This window comes from Poromitra crassiceps (genome assembly GCF_964638095.1).
Source record: "Poromitra crassiceps genome assembly, chromosome: 13".
NCBI classification, from domain to species: Eukaryota; Metazoa; Chordata; class Actinopteri; order Beryciformes; family Melamphaidae; genus Poromitra; species Poromitra crassiceps.
The window spans coordinates 21409957-21431794 of NC_139644.1; the positions used below are offsets into that span (position 1 = coordinate 21409957).

The 21838-nt window shown below is 44.1% G+C and overlaps 1 protein-coding gene across 2 annotated transcripts in view; it reads right to left on the reverse strand.

Moving 5' to 3' along the window:
* Positions 1-21620, reverse strand: part of cdk12 (cyclin dependent kinase 12) — a 36935-nt gene extending 15315 nt beyond the window's left edge. For both annotated transcript variants that reach the window (XM_083649865.1, XM_083649864.1), the window contains exons 1-6: positions 19653-21620; positions 17758-18465; positions 16882-17064; positions 16656-16795; positions 16362-16532; positions 339-528 (exon numbers count right to left, since the gene is read on the reverse strand). In XM_083649865.1, coding sequence (XP_083505991.1) covers positions 339-528; positions 16362-16532; positions 16656-16795; positions 16882-17064; positions 17758-18465; positions 19653-20890 — 2630 coding nt within the window. In that variant the 5' untranslated portion in view covers positions 20891-21620. The remainder of the gene's footprint in view (positions 1-338; positions 529-16361; positions 16533-16655; positions 16796-16881; positions 17065-17757; positions 18466-19652) is intronic.
* Between the last annotated feature and the right edge of the window lie 218 nt (positions 21621-21838).

Consider the following 21838-nt stretch of genomic DNA (forward strand, 5'->3'; position numbering starts at 1 on the left):
CCAAAAAATAATTTCAATCATCTTGAAGTCAGTGTAACCGTCCAAAATTCTAAATGTTATCCTTCATTTGTTATTGTCATCTATAGTGGTTATTTGCATAAAATGCACAGAAATGATTGTATCTTTATTTAAATATGTGCTTTGATTTAAAAAAATGAATTCAATTTCTAACTTGTGTTACTTGACAAAGTAACTGGTATAATATTACGGAAATCCTATTGGTAATAAGTTATATTACCGAGTTACTGCTGAAAGTAATATAACCTGTAATATGTTACTTTTGTAATGAGTTACCCCAACACTGTATATGATGCTGGTGTCAGTGGCTTGTACCCTACCTGTTGTTGAGCAGTATGTTGGAGCATTTGATGTCTCTGTGCAGGAAGTTCTTCTTGTGGCAGTAGTCCAGACCCTCCATCAGCTGGCGCATGAAGCTGCGGATGTGCTCTTGTGAGAACTGGACCATGCCCGACTCCAGAATGCCCATCAGGTCGTGGTCCATGTACTCAAACACCAGGTAAAATGCACCTGAACACACAGGGAATATATCGTCACAAACTAAATGCATTCACACACACTAGAGATGTAACGGTATGAAAATTTTACATCACGATTATCGTGACCAAAATGATCGCGGTTATCGTATTATCACGGTATTCGTAAAAAAAAGTGCTGCAAATGTTCAAAAAGTACTGATACACTAACAGAAATCATGTCTCCAAGGATGCACGTTTGCATCTGGGAGACGGTTCCCAACTTTGGTTGATGATGGACAGTATTGACCATGTTTTTCAAAGCACTGTAATCATGGTACCACGGTAATCACTGTACCACGGTTTTACTGATAATGAAAATTTGAAACGGTACGGTTATCATGGTTATCATTAAAACCGGTTATCGTTCCTTCCCTAACACACACACACACACACACACACAGGAGGTTGGAAGTTGCCGTGTTTGAATCCCCAGATCTGAACTGGGGAAGATCTGGGTGAGGAAAGTGAATAAGAAATCCTATCTCCTCCCTTGACATCTAGTGTACCTGCTCCTTTTCTGCATTCCCTTATTGTTTTATATCATTATTTTTCAGATGTATTGTTTTCCTCACTAGACTATATCAAGTGGGAAGTGTCATTGTAATCTTAGTATCTTATTCCATATGGTTTTTCGCTGGATCATATCAATTCGGATGTGTTGTATTGCTTTTTCCTCTTGCACTGGCTGCCTACTTTGTTTCATAATGGTTGTTCGGGAGAATAGGAAGAGTGCATTAATGCTTATTATATGCTGGAGGGGAAAAAAACACGAGCTCATAAGGCTAAACATCTGTGGGTGAAGGACTGGCTACTCAAAAGAGACACCAATGGATCATTTCACACTCTATTCAAGGAGCTCCAATGAGCCTCCGGTGAGTGCATTCTCCCAAAACCAATGACAAATGTTAGCAAAACATCCAAACGCCATCATGTTAATGTTAAGTTAGCCAACTAAGCTAGCTGTTAGAAGGTTCCGGTCAAGGTGCTCAAGAGGATGAGGCACAGTTGAACAGTGGATAAAGCTGGTGCCATATACAACGCTGTTGCCTCATCCCGGGAAGGCGTCGGTTTGAATCCCACCTGGGCAGTGAGCACTGACAGATGCCTCTGGCCTGATAGATGCAAGTGACCTCACCAGGATGTCATCATCCACAGATGACATAGCCAAGTAGATGGTGATGTCATTACATGTATGTCAATGATGTCAGAGATGACATCATCACTGATGTCAGATCTCCTCTGTGTCCTAGCAGACACGTGGGAGCGAGCGCCCGCTAACAATCAAAGTTCACCTGAATGTGGACTAATTAATGTCAGTTGGACAGGGTGGAGGCATGTGACTGAAAACGACGTAGTTTTGTTAAGGGGACAGGCAGTTCATGAATGCATACATTGGGAAAGTATTAAGTGAATTAACATCAATCAATTAATTGACATGAGCAAGATTAAGTCGGTTAGAGGTTCAAAATGTTGGTTTTTGATATATTTTTGGTTAATTGCCCAGCCCTAATCAAATGCCAAAATGGCCTTGGCCTAAAAATTAATTAATTCCAGGCCTGCACTGTGCAACTGTATTATCTAGGAAAATAGATACCAAATATTAAATTAGTCGGATCGGGATCTGGGCAAAAAAAACTTGATCGGGTCATCCCTAGTAAGAACCCCTTCCTGTCTCTGCTATTGCCACGTTCCGCAATGCCTGCATTAAATTATATATTTAAGCAATATCACACGAGAGGGAGTGATGTTGTCTAATATCGTCAGAGCTGTGATTGGGTCGTAAGCACGAGGCCGAGTGCCGAAGATAATCACAGTAGGGCTGGGCGATATGACCAAAATCTCATATCCCGATATAGGTCATTTCATATCCCGATACCGATGTATATCACGATATAGCATATTTTCTGTAAATTAAATGTATAGTTTATATAAAATGACCACATGGCCATTTATTTAAGTAGCAGTTAAACCAGTTAAAATGTTGTCAAACCTCACAAAGGATACATGCATTCAGAATACAGATAAGCACAAATAATAATAATTAGTTGCAGGGCAGTAGAATGAAACACAAACTGAACCACACCACCAGTTCGATTTTCAAAGATTACATTAGAGCAAAACGGATAGAATAAAAGTTATTTAGCCTATAGTTCAGTCCAGTTCTCTCAGTTAGTTTATAAAAGGAACAAAAATGCTCCACTTCGGGATTTCCATGTTACCAGTTCAGTTCACTCAACAAAAGTACTCCACTCCGGGATTTCACGATTATCCAACCAACACAACTCTTAAACCCAGGGAAAGCTATAAACTAAAGCTAACGATAGACGTTTTTGTTGTCGGCCCTCAATGGATTTCCTTGGGATGATGAGAGGATGGGAGATGTTTTGCCAGGTTTAACGTTAGGAGGACACACGCAAATATGGATCAAACGTGGACTTAACACAGCGCAAATGCCTGGGTAGACTAGGCGGACGGAGTGGAGGTAACAACTCCCTGCTCTTTAGCCTACTCACCGGCTGATTTGTGCCACTTATAAAGCAGAGTAAAAAATAAAACAGAATCAAGATAGCACAGCGTCATCCAAATGACGGACAGTATTGCCGTAAAGAGTGTGATTTTCAACACAACGATAAACGATAGAGCATCATATGAGACGAAATACATTTTCTATCGTCCAGACGAAATATATCGTCATATCGCCCAGCCCTAAATCACAGCACAGCCGTAACGATATTAGACAACAACATGACCTCGAGTGTGATATTGCTTTTATACAACAGTTGTACAGCATAAAGAAAGCAATTCATCAAGTAATAATTACATTGTTTTAAATAATTTGCGACAACAGATGATTTCTGTGTGTTATTCGCCTCCGCCAACAAAAACAGTTCCCCCAGGATTGCACTACCAAGTGTTGCCAAGCAAGCAACAACAGGTAAACTTGCTGCCTGCAGTTTCCAGACTGCAAGCTAGCTACGCTAACGTTTGCTACTTTGAGGTTAGCACAGAGGATTTCAGCTTAGCATTCATAATTAAGGTTAAATCCATATCGTCCCTGGGTGCGAGCGCTGTTTGAACGCAGCCTAATCAAGGAAATGTTTAGAACAGCTGTGAAGCGGAGTGATACACAGTGTGTATATATCACACCGCACGGCTAGGCTACCTCTTGTCCAATCAAATTGCTCGGCCGGAACTAACTTTTTTTCTCTTGTTTTTTTTAGCACATATTAAAACATACAGAAATACTGAAAGTTACCAAGATAAACAAAGAAAATAAATGTGCAAAGTAGAGGCAAGAGACCCACAAGGGCCTATACGAGGCCTCTACTTGTGAATAAGTATAACATCATAAGTAGAAAAGAAATCAGCAAGTATGAAATAAAATTAAAATTGTAAAACTTAATCATGGAACATGCATGTAAAAACTGTCACAATTAACACTAAAGCAGCTAGGGGGAATTGTTAACTGGTAATGAAACACTCTATAAGTCTACTGATGCCTCACATCTTACCTACATCAGCAAATAAGACTATCAGCAAGGAGATCCGTGATTTCTATATAGAAACACTATATGGTCATTGGTCAGGGTCTCCCATAGCGTCCGTCACGTGTTACGTCTGTAAAACGGGTTGTAATTTTTGTTCCGGCAGGTGAACATCAACATAAAACGAAAGTTCCCCGTTAGGGATGGAAAATGTAAAAAGATAAAATAATAAAACAATAAAAATAAATTCCTTCAAGCTGCTACAATGTAGCTGCTCAGTGGCCAACAGCAAAACACTGTTTGCACTGCGAAACACATTTGTGAAAGCGTGGAACTTAGAGCTGCCGTGATATCGATTTTTCTCCTTACCACACAAATGAGTGAAGCTACCCAAATAGGGCTGCAACAACTAATCAATCAAAATCGATTATTAAATTAATTGGCAACAAATTGCAGTATCGATTCGTTGGGTTGCGATTCGTTGGGTAGAGGGGCTAAATAATTATACGTTTATATATCTACTATGTCGGACTTGCTGTGTCTGTCGCGCAGCTGGCCACTTTCTTTGTCACGGACTGACTACGTCGTCACATGTCTCCATGGAGACGAGACGGGAGCCCCATGCCGGGGCTAAGATGGTGGAGGCAGTGAAAACTTTCCAACTAAACTCCATCTAAAGTACGGGAGCACTTCAGATTCTGTACAAGTAGAACGTGTTAGCTGCAAACTATGAAAATCGACCTCGCATGACACGGTAATGAGGACAACCGCTAACGTAACGTTAGCCATGGATGAAATGGGCTCAACAAGCAGGCTAAGCTGGTTAACGTTCTAAAAAACTGTAAACGAGATTAGAAAAGTGCTTTGAGTTTTGAAGTGAGGAAATGTTAAACGTCTCAGTTAACGTTATCTAACAGCCGGTGTCTGCTGCTTGTGATCAGCTTGGCACGTCTGTGTGTGTGTGCGTGTATGAGAGAGAGAAGGAGAAAGTGTTACTGCAGAAACAATCTACCTTCATATAGTCCGTGGCCTGCTGTTAAAGGTAGCCTATTAAGTAGGAAAGCACAAAAAATGTGGACCAAAGCAGCTCAGCAGGTAAAAAAAGCAAGGCAAAAAAAGGAGCTACATGGAGTTTGAAAAGAATATATTATTTAATATATTTATTATTTAACTCATTCTCTGCCAAAGACGTACCTGGACGTACTTTTAACAATGGCGTTCTGTGCCAAAGACGTACTCGGACGTACTTTCATGTCTGTTTACATTACATCAGACACTTTCCCCGCCTGTGACATTGTTTCAAGTCAAACTGATAAAAGGAACCCGCTAGTTTAGTATTTATGGGTGGAGCCTGTGGTCGAAACAGAGTCCGACCCATAGTTCTCGGATGGCGACGATGGCGAGGAAGACGCCGGCGTTTTTGTTGTTGCTCCACGACGGAGCGCCAGGGCGACGAAGGCTCCCCTTCACAGCGTTCTGATCCGTCTGACACAGATGAATCGGAGGAGGAGAAATGGGTGCCACTTGGAGAGAGCGATGACGATGGTAAAAAGTAGCCTATTTTTTGTATCGCGTTTGAGATCAAATGATCACACACAGCCGTCTGTGTCACATAAACATTTCAAAGTTTACAGCACTAACGTAGCTATTGTGTGATCTTCTGTGCTAACGTTAGTTATGAGAGGTAACGTGACAGCAGTTAACGTTACAGCACTCGTTATTCCTGTGTGTGTGTGTGTGTGTGTGTGTGTGAGAGAGAGAGAGAGTGTGTGAGTGTGACCACATAAGGGTTCGTTCCATTTGTTTATGCTTTTATCAAGCTAAGCTAAAAATCCACATGGCAACTGTAAAAGTAAATTATTTATTTGATTTTGTGCACATATTTATCATACTTTGATATTTTGTGTTTTCAGACTCTGAGTCGATGGAGGGGCAGTCCAGTCCTAGTCCTGTGTGTAGTCCTACACCACCTATTTCGGAAAGACCATGTCTCGAAATAGGTTCCAACTTATTCTGAGGTTCTTCCATTTTACTGACAATACTGTAGCAAGGAGGCTGCGGCCAAGCCTCATCTGTCAAGAAACCCCAGGGGCCAGACTCTCTCTCTCTCTCTCTCTGTAGCCGCTCACTGGGCGGGATGGACCGACACAGCTCCCTCAAATACATTCTCTTATTTTTTATTTATTTATTTGGGAAAACAAATACTGTATATGTCTGATGTGTCACTGACGCAAAAAATAAAAGGCTCAAAAGAGAGTTCTGCTTGAAACAGTGTCCTTCACTAAAAACCTCTTTTTCTCCTATTTCTCTCCCAAGGAGGGCATTTTTAGTGAAAACAAGCTAAATTCCACTGCTTGTAACTAAACAAGGAAACATGGTAGAGTTTCAGTTTTTTACAAGGGGTAAGAAGAGAGTCTCTGCTTTATTGTGAGATATGTTGTGTAATTTTATTCCTAGCATAGAATATTCTGTGGGTCCTGGAAGATCAGGAAATATGCTCAAAATCCTGGCACTGGGAGCACACAGACCGAAATGACCCTGGCAGAGAATGAGTTAATAAGAAGTAATTGTATCTGCGTACTGCAAAGAGTTACAAACCAGAATACATCTTCAATTGATACGGGCAAACACAAAAACACAACGCGTTTCAACCTTCCTATAGTTCCGTCTTCCTATTAAGTAGCAAATCCTGTTAACACTTACGTAGGGATTTACGTTGTTCCTTTTTTTATTATTTATAATTTTTCAATATTGTTTAGACAACTCTGGTCCAGTCAAGCAGCACTTTTGTGCTCTAATACTGTCAATTTGGGAGATTTTGTTTTCGAATAAAATTGTTGAAATAAAATCCACGCATTTGTTTTTAATCGATTAATCGAAGAAATAATCAACAGATTATCAGGTGCAAATACAATAATCACGCACTCACAATACAGAAATATATAGAGAAATGTACAAAATAGAGTAGAAGATTACAAAAGTACAAAATACAGTGAAATAAAAACTGATTACCAGTGCTAGGTCGCTATTTTGAGAGAATGGAAGCTGGTCCTTTTTTAATCGCTGTCTTAAAACTGCTCTGTGCCTCAATGAGCTTCAATGATGCTGGGAGTTTGTTCCACTCGTTGGCAGCAGAGTATAAGAAGTAGGGATGCACCGATTGCCATTTTCTTGGCCGATTCCGATTTCCGATTTTTGAATAGTCTGACTTGCCGATACCGATTTTTGCCGATTCCGATTTTTTTTCTAAAAACAACAATTGACAGCTTACACAAACGTTTTTGTAACTTTGTTTGAAAATTAAGATTCATAGAACAATTCTTACATCTAATGGGGATCCAAATAATCTTATCTTATCATTTGCATGAAGTAGGACCATCTCACTCAAACACATCTCAAAATAAAAGTGTTCCAGGTTAGGCTACTGGACAGAGCTTTTTTGTGCAAATACAATGAATACAAAAATTAAATTAAATCCAATAGCCTATATCCCACAGCTATCATGCATTTACTTTTCCAAAAGAAAACAGGTGCAACAGAACAAAATGATCCATGGACAAGGAGTTTATAGACTGGCTCCAGACCAGTCCTCTTGAGTAGAGGGGAAATGAGTTTATGAGTTACAGTAACGATCTTCAGTCTGAATATCAGGCGGAGTTTACACACAGTCCGAAGTTTGGTATGCATATTTTTATCTGCCATCTGAAAAAATATCGTCACGCACAGAAATCCTTGCACACTTGTGAGTCCGATGCATTTTTATTATTATGTCCGTCGTTCTATTTGCAATACGAAACAAATAGTCTCTCCTGTATCAACGTTACAACATGACTGACAGGCTGAGGCACCAGCGCTGATGTGGAATGGAGAAGGCAGGTCGGACTGGACACAATGCTCGCGTTCACCTCGCCAAGTCGGCTGTGCACTGTGGCCGGGTGCAGCAGCACTGCTTCCCGGGTAGAGAGAGCAGAGAGAGGGGGGCCAGTGAGGTGAAGCGAGCCGCTCAGATTGGACTCCAGCCGAGCGGGACTCGGCCGCATCTCTGTCTCCACGGCTTATTTTCGATTTGCATGTGTGACAAACTGCGAGATTTGTCTACTTCACTGACGGTGAAAAAAATCCACAACGAGGAAGGTATGCTGGCATGTGTGGTGTGGTGGCTGGGTGCCTGTCTCGATGCTTTGAGTTGCGCGCACGTCATGTGAAAATCGGCTCACAGAATCGGCTATTTAGAGTGACCGGAACAGATCACCGATCGAGGCCGATCACGTGAAAATCGGCCATTTCCGGTCACGTGCCGATCGATCGGTGCATCCCTAATAAGAAGGTATTCTTACCTATTAAAATCCTGAATCTAAAAAGTCTATCTGTTGAGCTGCCTCTAGTAGCATAGCTGTGGATGTTATGTATGATTTGATGGGCAAGTCCTAATTTATTTTGGATGATTCTTTTTTGAACTGGGAACTAGGGATGATCATTTTGAACAATTTCCATAATCGAAAATCGGGAAAATTTACTATCAATTATCGATAGCGTAATAATAATAATAATAATAATAATAATAATAATATATATTTTTTTCTTCTTTTTTTTTTACTCTGGTCTGGTAATAACGTTGCACGTTCTCGGCCAGCTATAATGGCGATGCCGCTGTGTAGTAAGAATATCAGACACTAGCGCTGTGGCCAGGTAAACAAACATGTTACATGTCAGGTTACATGATGTAAGGCAATCGGCGTCTTCCAGCTTAGCTGACAGCACAAGAGTCAAATCAACAGGCCTGAGCCTCACTGAGGTCCGCAGACCGCTGGGTGTGTTTGTTTGTGTCCCCGGCGCATGCCGGTGTGAATTCCCCATGTTTAAAACAGTTTTGTTGGCACAAAGGCCCGTGCCCAGCCAGAAAACTAGAGACTATATGAAGCTCCACCTCACGTTAGTCGGCTGTGCAATGGAGTGGGGCGAGGAGGAACGAATTGCACCCAAACGTAGTCCGCAAAAAAAAAATTTTTTTTTTTAAATAATAACAATAATCGATCAAAATTCCACATGATCGATTCAATTCCTTAACGATCAATTATCGATTTTCGATAATTGATGAACATCCCTACTGGGAACCATACATTCATCTCTCTCCCACACCTGGCACCTGCATCAGCCAGGCTCTCCTCACTCGCTCCTCCAAGTGGGGGCTCCTATTTGGCTTTATTTGTGGTAAGCATTTTGATTCATTTCCTTATATCATACAAGTTTTTCACCTCTGCTAAATTGACAACTACTCCGGTCAATCAATCAATCAATCGCCTTGGTGCCCAACTGCATTCACTTTCGTTCCAGAGTGATGTTTGTTTGGCGCGCGTGTAAAATACATATTTTCTCTAAAGCTCGTGTTTTCTTTGTTGTGTTCTTTCGATTGTGCCCTTGTATTAGCCGTGTTGCAATTCTAATTAATTATCTGCGTCTCTGCTTGTTTGCGAGTGGTGAAGCGGTAAACAGCTTGACTCTGCAATGCAATAATCATGGCAGCCCTAGTGGAACTGTGTGATTGTGAAGCAGGTGTTCCTGAAAAATCCAGGTTTCCCTGGATTAGACAATGTACAATTACTATCCCAGCCACACCAACACTCTCACACAAAGTCCAGGCCCTGAAATTAATTTGTCAAAAATAAGCGGAAATTCACCCCTTACATGCTTCACATAGCTGCACATTGTCATGGTCGGATCACATCAATAAGGTGGTCGCGAAAATGGGAAGAGCTGTTGCCATCACTAGGAAATGTGTATCATTTGTTACATCATCGGCACTTCGCCAAATTGTCTCATTAGTTTTGTGTCATCTGGACTACTGCTCTGTGGTGTGGTCATCTGCAGCTAAAGGTCTTCTTGATAAGTTACAAGTTGCACAAAACAAGGCAGCTAGGCTGGTCCTTGGGTGTTCCCCTAGGTCTAGCATAGCTGACATGCATACACGTCTCATATGGCTCACTGTGGAGCAGAGACTATCATCCATCCTACTTTTACATTTTCACAAAGTTATTCATACCCAAATTCCTGGTTTTATTTTCAGCAGCATTTTTTATAGCTCAAGTACTCACACACACTCCACCAGAGGGGCTAGTAGGGGACAACTGATTTTGCCTAGACCCAACACCAACTATATGAAGAAGACTGTCATATACAGATCTATAAAGGCCTGGAATTGTCTACCAGGAAATATTTCCTCCATTCATGGTTGGTTTTAAAAGGAAGTTAAGATCCCAGCTGCACTCACAAACACACATTGATGCTCAGGACTACACTTTGACACTACTTGGAATTTTATGTTTTGAATAGTAGTGTCTTTTTAGACAAGTTGATGTCTGCGCAATAGGCCAGATATATAATTAGCTGACCAAACTATTGTTGTTTTACTATCCTATTTTGTATCGGTTTTTACTAGTTGTTTTTCTGTGATTTTCCTGTATTGCAATGCATTTAATATTTCTTATAATTTTTAATAGGGTATTTTAGTACTGCACTTTACTGTCTACTGTTTACAATTGTTTGTAACATAATGTGTATTGTGTTTGGACCCTAGGAAGACTAGCGGTCATTTCGGCGGCGGCTAATGGGGATCCTTTTAAATAAACAAATAAACAAATAAACATAGGGTGGGATTTATACACTTCTTTTTTTTGTGGTAACAATTTTACCACAAAAAAACTGCAAATTGCATTGCAAATTTTGAGAAAAGTTGCCATTAGGTGGTACAGTAGTTAGAAAAAAGTGTGAATTTGCAAAAGTTGCGACCACATGTGCGAATTTCCAGAAAGCAGGATGCTAGGGGCAGCCCACTGTACTCTGCCACCCTGCATTTAAAAATGTGACCCCCCCCCCACTGCCCCCTTTTAGCCAATTGGCATGAGCATGAGCAAAAACACAAACACTTACTTCAGCCCCCTGCCCCTACATTTTGAAATATCCTGCCCACTGCCCTTTTAACCAATTGACCTGAACACAAACACACACACCTTCAAACATACATGCACACTTGACCTCCATACCAAAATTCAGCCTTCTGCCTCTGCATTTCTAAACCCGCCCACTGCCCCTCTTTTAACCAATAAGAATGACCACAAACACACATCTACACACACACATTTGACCTCCATGCCATCAATTTCAGCCTCCTAGGGTGAAAACTGTGCCGCTAAAAGCTGCCTTCACATGCTAAGCGATCTATTCTCTCACCACGAGGTAGAGCAGAGGAAGGTCAGAGGTAACTAGGTCAAAAAGTTTAAAGGGACAGCTCACCCTAAAATCCAAAATACATATTTTTCCCCTCACCTGTAGTGCTATCCATCTAGATTGTTTTGTGTTGTTGTCTGGGTTTTGGAGATATCAGCCGTAGAGATGTCTGCCTTCTCTCCAATACAATGGAACTGGATTGCACTCGGCTTGTGGTGCTCAAAGCGCCAAAAGAATAGAATTGAAAAACTCAACAGCAATGTCTCTTTCCAGAAATCATGGCCTGGTTACCCAAGACAATCCACAGACTTGTTGTGAGCAGTTTTATGTAGGAACTATTTTTGACCGAACTACACCCAATAGCTAGCTGCTGCTCTAGCTGCTGCTAGTTTCATGTGGGAACTAGCTAGCACAGGGGTGGGCAATTATTTTTCATGGGGGGCCACATGAGAAACCCAGATTGTTGCCGGGGGCCGAACAAATATTGTTATGCTGTAACCCATGGATGGGTAACTTTGATGATAGAGAGGGCCACAAAAAATGTCCTCGCTACCAGGTTTTGCTGAGGGCTGAACGGCACCAGCGTGAAAAATTTGGTGCATTTGAAGCCACTTTTAGAGGAATAACTCATTTTAAATTACCAGTTGTGATGTCATTATTCAGTCTTAACCACCAATATTTCATCCTTTTCTCACTCACTCCTATGTCACCACCTGCTCTCAGGGCTTGAAATTAACTTTTTTGACCACCTGCCAATATGGCTGCTAGATTTTAAAGTTACCAGCCAATTAGAATTTCCACTAGCCAAAATGTTTTTCTTGAAATAAATCAGAATATGAGTGGGTTAATTTAAGCATAAGTATCAGTAAGTGGCCCGGGATGATCAAAGCCTGTGTTGAGGGTCACACAAGAACAAAAATGCAGTCTTGAAGCTAAATAAATCCAAAACCAATGAGTTAATTATTTAAATTTCTAATTCAATGTAGCCTTTTAGTCATAAAGATTATTGAAAGATATTCCATATTCCAGACTGAAATGCTATAACAGAAGTGGAGTATTGGCCAGAATGACATGAACATTTGGACATTTATTCAGCGGGTATCTTGCATGTTGCGTTCAGGTGCACTGTGTAAAAACTGTTTTTTTTGCAATTCCATCGCGGGCCACACAGGTGGTGCCCGCGGGCCGTAGTTTGCCCATGTATGAGCTAGCAGCTAGTGGGTGCAGTTCGGTCGAAAGAAAATAGTTCCTACATGAAACTGCTCACAACAAGGTCTGTGGCATAAAAATATGTTCAGAGTTGGGTTGTGGAGACACAATATCATCAAATGGGGGTATGGACTTATATGGACTTATATGGACAAGGTTGAGAATCACTGTACTAATGAGCTTAATTACAAGTCTCAGTGTTTCCCTTATATGCATTCAGCACATCAGCAGCGGTGAAATATGCTGAATTACACTGTAAAACTAGAAATAACTGCCTTGCGGTTGTATGCCTCTGCCAACAAGTCAAGTTGCAGTGTACCGTACATCTCCATGTCTGGACAGCCATGGATTGCATTTTGTCCTGAACCAGGTGTCTGCTTCACCCTTAAGTGCAAATTATGCTCACACGAAATCGCCCGCGCTGACTGGATAGGACGCTCAGCTGCGGCGGCCCCCTCGGCGCAGCTCGGCGGAGGGGGTGTGCAGCTCCTCGAAAATGTGACTCCACGGCGTCAACGCGGACGTGACGTGACCAGCACGAGAGCTGTGATTGGCCGTTGCCTTGGGCCGCGCACATATTCCCTTGTACATAAGTACTTGTTGTGAGGAATGAGGAAATGCCATTTCCTCATTTAACAGTGCTTGTCCTTCATCTAGCAAAGCCTTCTGCAGGCTCACCGGAATGAGTTTTGAAATGGAGGGACAATAAAATGACCCCCCACCGACATGCAAGTTCGTGATAAACGACACGATAACGTCATATGTAACGGACATAAGTGTACCACAAGCCACCTAGTGTTTTGGACGTGTACCGCAGCCAACGCGGCGAGTCACGTTCGAGTATGCACAGTCTCGCTGTCGCGCTAGTCGCCGGCAAGGCTCCAAGTCGAGGGTGCGCAGAACCCTGTCAGCGCCTTTAGTAACTTTACCGTTGCCTGACTGAGGACCCGGACAATTAACGTCGTTAACAATGACATCACTGGTAACGTTACGGTCATTTGCGCTCCAACAGCAAGTGTTAAGATTGATGTTTTTAGCCAGCGGTTCATGTTTGCATGCCTTCAAGTTCACATCATTAGAACCAGTCTATGTTAGCGAGAGATACGGCAGCAGCAGAAGGGGCTTGCAGCCTTGTACAGAGGGGGAAAGAGGCTGGAGTGTGCCAGGTGTGCTGTCAGAGGAAGTCGGACTCGGCCCGTTGATGCAGTGCCCAGCATTCTGTGCAAATGTTGGTTGAACATTATTAGACAATGTGTGCGGGAATTTCCCACATTATAAGTGATTAAATGATGTGCAATACCTGCAATCCCGTGCTGAAAAGGCCCTGAACTCATACATATCTGGGCCAGGGATTCCGCTAGGCATTTTTTCAGACGGCCAATGCGGCCGGTAACGGTCCAGAATCCCGGCCATATCGAATATCTACCGACCAGTATTAAAAAAAGGATGCTATAAAATAATTGTTTACTAAATAAACGTTTTGAATCCATTTATTTCTCTGTAGTCTATTCTTTATAGCCTCTATAGTCAATCTTTATTCCATTCTTTATTATTTGCAGCAAGACAATTTAATTGGTTTGCATTCAACAGGGCATGCATGTCATTCTCGGTAAGGATGTTTTCGTTATTGAAACACAGACAACATGCACGCTCCTACTGTAGCTATCTATGTGCATTTGCGGACACTTAACACGTTCACTGCCATTGACGAGTTATCTCGGCTTACAGAATCCAACGGTTCACTGCCAAGGACGAGTTATCTCGGCTTAAATTGTTTTTGTTTTTTTTTGACAGTGGGACGTGGATCAACGCTCCCCACGTCTCCTATAAAAATATTGGAGTCAGCGAACGTGTACAACCCATTCCACGGACCCACTAAGTGGCGACAGTGCTCTCCACACTAGGAAAAGCAGAGCCAAAACTGTAGGGTAACGCGCGAGGAAACCATTCTCTACTGTAAAATGGATTGGCGAAAACGCTTTCACTTTCGCGCATTATCGCGCTGGGAGCTGGCGGTGGGGGATTCCAAAAATAGACTGGGTGGAAAACACACTTTGAAACACGCAGCATAAAGCCTAGAATCGCACAAAGCTTCATCAAAGCTCTCAAACCCAAGAAACAAGTGAGCCCTATCCACACTCGCTGCCAGGGAGGGAGGCTGCTCAAACTCGCAGCAGCAGCAGCAGAACACTCGCTTGTGACAAACGCAGGCTGAAAGCCACCAGACACGCCCACGGAGGGAGGAGTTTGAAGGAGAGGGCGTTCAGAACTATATTGTTTAGATGTCTGATCTCTCACTGATGCCAAAAATAAATGGTTAAAGTGACTGTTCTGCCTGTTTGATTGAATTTCACAAAACTGCGATTATCTCAGCTTTCACTCTCAGACGCTGAAACCATGCTGTACTCAACGGCTAATATCTACATAACTACTAACTCTACCAACTAACTCTTTTAGACAGAGAAAGCACACATTCTATTACCGGTAGTACTTTTGTGAACTTTGTGTTCACAAACTCCAAGCAGAAAATAATCCTCGGCTCTTGTAAAATGAGCCAGAATCCTCAAAAAAACCCTCTGGCAGAACCTACCTACAGTAAAAAAAAAAAAGGCTGGCAGTGAATGTGTTAATATGAGCCAATATCTCGCCTGGACATTGCCTTGATGAGAAAACAATGCAGCTAAAATGAATAACTGCGACAGTGTCAGTGCAGACAGTGCACGACTTGAATCTCCACTATATAGGCCTAGGCTACGTACGCACCTTCATCTCTCCCACTCCACACCTGGCACCTGCGTCAGCTCTCCTGCACTCGCTCTCGGCTCCCATTTGGATTTATTTGTGGTTCGCATTTTGATTAATCTCCTCATTTCAAGGAGCGTTTTTTACTTCCACTAAATTGACAGCCTGCGCGAATGAATGAATGAATGAATCAATCGCTTGCGCTTGTTGCCCGACTGCATTTCATTCCAGAATCCTGTTTGGTAGCCTATACGGGAGGGCCATTTGCGCTTTAGTTGCCACTAAGCTGTGCGGAACTGCGGATTACTTGGCCCTTGTATCTGCGGTGGGCCTGGCAACATAGCCTATCTTATTCACCTTATTCACCACGCCCACTTTTTCTCTCTTCCGCGTTCAACGCAAACGTATTTGTTCTTCCGGTTCAGTGCTAGTTGCGAAGGCCACTAGTGGCTAATAATATTAGCCACTAGTTAGTTATGTTATATGGCAGTAAAATGCCACTGAATGACCAAATTGATATAACCGTTAACCATTTCGAGTAACACTGATTCCATACGGATCACCAGCGTTAGTTTGTTGTTTATAACGTGGCTATATTCATAACGTTTCTATCTCGGATGCGTTATTTCGAATCGCACATAGGTTACGCAACCTAACATTGGTGCGCAACCTAACGTCCACTCCACTAACGTCGTCTTAAGAGCACAATATTCCTGGAATGCAAGTTTAACTAAACAGTTACATATCCTCTGCATTCTACATAAAATTAAGATATTACGGGTTGTTTTATTTTGCATGTTACATACGTATTGGCCAAGATATGTTAGTTTATGGCAGAGTAATTCTGCCAGTTTAAATGCGGACTGTGCGCAGCCATCTTGCCTGCGGAGTTTTTGGCAAGTCAAAACGGAAATACTATTACAAAATGACGTAATGCGGAAGCGTCCATGTGTGAGCAAAGAATAAGGTGAATAAGTCACGCAATATCATGATAGCCTATAATATGCTATTAATGCTTGCATTCAGGTCACACAAAATTAGGCTATTTAATATGTTAATGCATTTATTTGCCATATTTCCAACCGGCCACTGTGGCCGTTGATGTTTCAATCTGCCGGCTCGCTGCACGTGATGCCGGCTAACGGAATCCCTGATCTTGGCTTACCTTTGTCCTTTTTGAAGTCCATCGCGTCCTGCTTGTCAGTGACGATCTCCTTCATGTTGACAACACTGCGATGGTTGAGCTGTCGCAGGATCTTGATCTCTCTGATGGCCGTGATGGGAAAACCTTCCTTTTCATTGTCCAAACGCACCTTCTTCAGAGCCACCAGCTCTCCTGGTACAGGGAGAGTGTATATTCAGAAGCAGGTCACATTTAGGGTGTCTTCTCCCCTTATTCCAATATAAAACAAGCTCCATGTAGGCAGAACAATGACTTGAGTCCAGCTCATATTCTTACCAGTGTCTTTGTCCTTGGCCTTGTACACTTGGCCATAGGTGCCCTCCCCTATGATGCCGATTATGTCAAATTTATCTACACAGCGTTTCCCCCAGTCACTCTGGGTCTGTTTGCGCTCACCATATCGCGCGGAGCAAAACCTAGAAACCATCAAAAACAGATTCGATTTACAGTGGGATTAAGAAAGGCAGATTAGCGTGGGGTTGGAGTCATAAAAGACACTGACTTTGGTCTCTTTTTCAGGGCCGTCTGGGGCAGCGGAGGAGGATGGCGGATGGGGGACTGCGGGGGTGAGGCGTCACCTCCAGCCAAGGTGGGAGGCAAGGGGAGGTCGATTAGTGACGGCCGGCTGCGCACCTCCTTCTCCTTCCTGGACTGCCTGTGAGGAGGGGTGGACCTGGACTTTGGACTGAGTTTGAAAGAAAAGGCATTTGTTAAGAAACCCAACAGAAACAGTATTTGCACTCAACCCAAACGTGCACCAATCTCTCTTGTTATAATGTAGTGTATTTTTTTTTATCTGCACGCTTTATAAACCTTGTAAAACATCACTGAAGACATTTTCCAAATCGTCCAAAGATCGAGCCATAGATTTGGCTTACAAATGTCCCCCCCAAAACATGTTTGACTTTTGTAAATGTTTTGAATGTTAAAGGGGAAATATGCCAATTCTGTCTCACATGGTCAGCAGTAAACTCCTTATATGAAGTCTAGTTAGAAGTTTTGAAGAAAAAAATCCACAAGTGCAGAATTTGTCAGACAATGTTTTCGTTTTTTAAATAATTTTCACTTGAAACATTGTTTCATTTAGTGAGCCGAAGTTGGGAAATTCAAATAAAAAGGAATAACAAAATAAAAGTTGAGATCTTATTAAAACACAAACTGCATGGTACAGCATTAGTATACAGAATTTACCTGTGGATCATAACGATTCAAAACAGGTGATGACTTGAGTGATGTTCTATGAGGTATGTAACATAATGAGAAATATGGCACTACATCTTAGAGATGGCGTTTAGTGTGATGTTCTCTCCATACAAGCGATTGACACGTGTTGGGGCTAGTGTGCAGCATGACGTATGTAGGTGTTGAGGTGTCTCACCTGTCCTGAGCGTCTCCCAGCAGCATGGGTGGCAGAGGCAGCAGGGGCAGGGTGGAGGTCTTAAGGAGGGGTGTCTGGCGGACCGGGCTGCGGCAAGGAAGAGGAGCCGGAGATTTGGGCTGGGATGTGACTGGTGGTGCCGTGGGATGGGGTGGAAAACCTGCTTCTGACAGAGGTGGAGGTGGTGGCGCCTGGGTGACGGGAGCGGGTGGCGGAGGGGGGGAGGCCTGTGGCAGAGGTGGTGCAGGAGAGGAGGGGGAAGTGGATGGTGGAGGTGCAATACCCTGATCTTCACCACTGGGAGCGTCCTGGGGTAAATGCATCGAGGGCGGGGGCAGGGGTGGCGGTGGGGGTGGAGGCTCGGCCGCCGCCCCCGAGTCTCTCTCCGGTGGTGGAGCCTCGGCTTTAGCCGGCCGAGACGAGGAGGCGGAGGAGGAGGAGCTTGTGGTTTTGCGTGGCGGCGGAGGGGGTGAAACGCCGCTGCTGCCGCGGGCGGCCGCCACAGCCGCTACAGCAGCCTGCCGCTCCTTCTTCCTGCGGCTCAGCTCTGCTCCCAGGCTGGAGTTGAGCGGCAGACGGGAGGAGGAAGGAGGAGAGGCGCCCCCTGCTGCCACGGAGGAAGTGTGTCTCTTGGTACGAGAGCGAGAGTCGGAGCGACGGGAAGAGGAGTACAGCAGGGGGGAGCGACTCCTGGAGCGGCCTGAACGTCTACAAAAATAACAACAATAAGAACGCCGTCATTCAATTCCTATTGCTTCCTCTTGAAGTGAGCAGTCAGTAGAAAACAGCAGAGTGTATGTGGGTGGGTTTTGAAAATGCTTTAAAAAGGGAGGAACAGATTTAGTGCATAGTTGTTAGTAAGCTGAAAGAACCTCTTCAACCATAAGATAAAATGTGTCTTGACTCTTGATCATATTGTAATTAAAGCAAAACCATTTGGTCCTTATGGTTGGAAATGAATCAGCAATTAACAGAGTGAAGTAGGCAAACAGACAGACAATGTTTGAATGCAACACTAGAGTGAATCAGGGTGACACAATAACCTGTTCCCCGTCTCATTTCCCTTTTCTTTCTTTTTTACTGTAGATGCCATTAATTTAGGCTTATCTAACCATTACTCAGTTGTTGTTGTTGTTGTTGAGGCATGTTTGTTGTTGTGTCTGTGTTGTCTTTTTGTTTTAAATAAAAAATTATTAATCACATCAGACACAAAAATCTAACCATTACTCAAGTGAAGAAGACTGCAGAGTTTGAGTTCATCAGCTTCATTAAAATGTATCATCTGTCCTCACAGTTTTGCAGTACAGCCCCCCCCCAGTCTATCTTATCACTTGTCACTATCTTATATTTATCGCCACAGTGTCAGCTCTCTTGCAAGCTCCTCATACCAACCGCAGCTCCGAGTTTGCTCATATCTTGCAAAGCCAAAATAAAATGGCTGAATGTTAGTGCCGCCATGCTCCTGTCCTGAAGCTACCTCTTATTCTCCTGACACTCAGACCTCCAACGCACCTTAGGATTGTTCTGCTCTATGGGACGATGGAGTTTGGAGCTTCTTATTCAAAGCCAAGGGTTTAGCTGGAGGGAGACCACTGCAGATTGAACAGGTCTGTTTGACTTTAAATTTTTATCTGCAAGTTGCTCATATCTATAGTTTGACAGATACATGGTAATCTGGAAGGACAGGCCTAGACAATATGCATGTGTTTTGATGGAATGACTGGTCTTGTCACGAGTCACGACTATGCAAAAATGTGTACTGTAATTGCTTGATAGGGAGCTCAGTGTCACCTCAGTTGAGCTATCAAGGGCTCTGACCTGCAAGGCCTCCCCATCAGTCTAAGCTGTGGCTTCTCAGTACATACGCCAGTATGTAGTGGATCCTAGATACTCACCGTGACACTGGGCTGGTGCTGGAGGACCTGCGGTTCCCATATGGGCTGATGGAACGTCTCCGTGAGTAGGGGCTGTTGTCCCTCTCGTAGCTGGAGGATCGGTGTCTGCTGCCGTAGGGGCTGTCTGATCTCTGCCTGCTGCGGTAGGGACTGGGGCTCTGGGCCACCCTGCGCCTGTGGTGGCTGTCCTCTCCCTGCCCGTACCCACTGCCCACTGGACTGTCACTGGGGGACCGGGCAGAGCCTGTGCCCTTCCGCCGGGGGCTCCCCCTGCTCGAAGGCCTGCCCTTGGGGCTGGACTTGTGGCTCTTAGAGGACTTGCGGTGGCTCCTGTCTGTCCGGCTCCTCTGGGAGGAGCTGCGGCTGCCCTCCCCACGGCCTTCTCTCCGCTGTTGCCTGTCTTTGCGAGACTTCCCTGAGTGGCTGCTCTCCTTGCTGCGAGATGAGGATGTGGAGGAAGTAGTGCTACCTACACTGGCTGCAGGCTGTACCTGGGACTGGGACTGGGAGGAGAGCATCAGCTCCCCGCGCTTTGACCCAGAGTCCCCCTCAGGCTGGTCCTGGCGCCTGGATGAGGAGCCCTGCACTGAGGGTGCCACAGAGGCAACCTTCTCCTTGCTCTTTCCAGAGCTCACCTTCTCACGGTCCTTGCTACTCTTTTTCTTCTGACCAAGATCCCCATCCCCAGGATCTTTGACTTTGCTAGGGTCTTTAACTTTGCTAGGGTCTTTAACTTTGCTAGGGTCTTTAACTTTGCTAGCGTCTTTAACTTTGCTAGGGTCCCTGGGCTTTTTTCGAGGTTGCCTTTGCCCCTTATTCTCTCTGCCTCCGGCGTTGCCCACGTCGTAGTCTGGGGAGGGCTCCAGCCGGCCCCGGGCCCCCTGTTCCGAGGGTTTGGAGGAAGGTGGGTCCGAGAAGGTATCAGAGTCGGAGCTGATATCATCATACTCCACCAGAGGCTTCACCGTGTTGACAGCAGGAGGCGCCGTATCACCGAGGGCAGAAACTTCAGGGCCCGTTGCCACAGCGGATCCACGGCCATGTTTAGTTGCTTTATGCCGTTTGCGCCTCGCAGAGGAAGAGACAGAAGACGTTGACGTTTTTACCTGCACCTTGTCGTCTTTGCTCGTCATGCTTCCCGCAGAGGTCTGAGGCGGGGCCTGGGTCTGCTGTAGCCCACCGCTGAGGCTCGATTCCGGTTTCCTCTTGGTCCCATGGTGTCGGTCCGACCCAGGCATCCCTCACGTCGGCGACGGTACCGCTCGTGCGACCGGGCCTCGGTGGCCCAGCCAATTCATTCACGGGAGAACGGTACCCCAAAATGCCAACAAAAAACTGTTACAAACAAGCAGAAACGAGACGAGAAAATAAACAAAATAAACAAACCAGGCCGCTCACGTCCAGTCCTCCTTAACGCCAGTTCATTCCACTGAGATCGCCAACATAGTTGTCAAAGTAGAAAAATGCCAAGGTGGTTTTCCAGTGCAGTAAAGTCTGTGCTTTGAATTAGTCAATGAATGAAAAAGATCCAAACCAAACATCGGAGCATTGTGGTCTCGTCTCCGTTTCTAGCTAGCTAGCTCTGCTAGCTAATGCTGAGCAGCTAGCGTGCTGATTCGTGGAAAAGAAAAAAGTCCCTTTGTCAAAGCTGTCCTTGTCCGGTGCCAAGCTAAGTAAAGGTGTATTTATTCCACAGAATTACGGTTTTGGCGTTCAGAAACAAGCAAAGGCCGGCATTAAAAGGCGCTCTTGTTTCTCGAACAAAATGAAAACTTGACCCGGTTGGTACTGTTTACATGTTCCCTTTAATGTCAATTTTATCCCCTATAAACTCAATATTGATCAGAAATCATAGTATATTCGTGTGCAGTAAATGTTCCAGTTTATTATCAATGGCTCTGGGAATCAACCAGGCCTATATTTAGGGCGATGCTGGTGGATTTAATAACATCCACAGCCCTGTCTGAAGGAGACTACAAACGCCATTGTGGCTCCTCCTGTGTGACTAGCAGGTTTTCCGCACAGTGGGATGAACCGGAAACTCGGGACGCTGTCAATCTTCGACGTATCTTAGCAACGTCCTATCACGAGAGATAACCCGCCTTCTGTACTCGTGGTCGCGCGCCAGCGACGCAGTATTTTGTGTCAGGCCAGTAGTGTTACAGAAAATGTTTGATCACAGACTA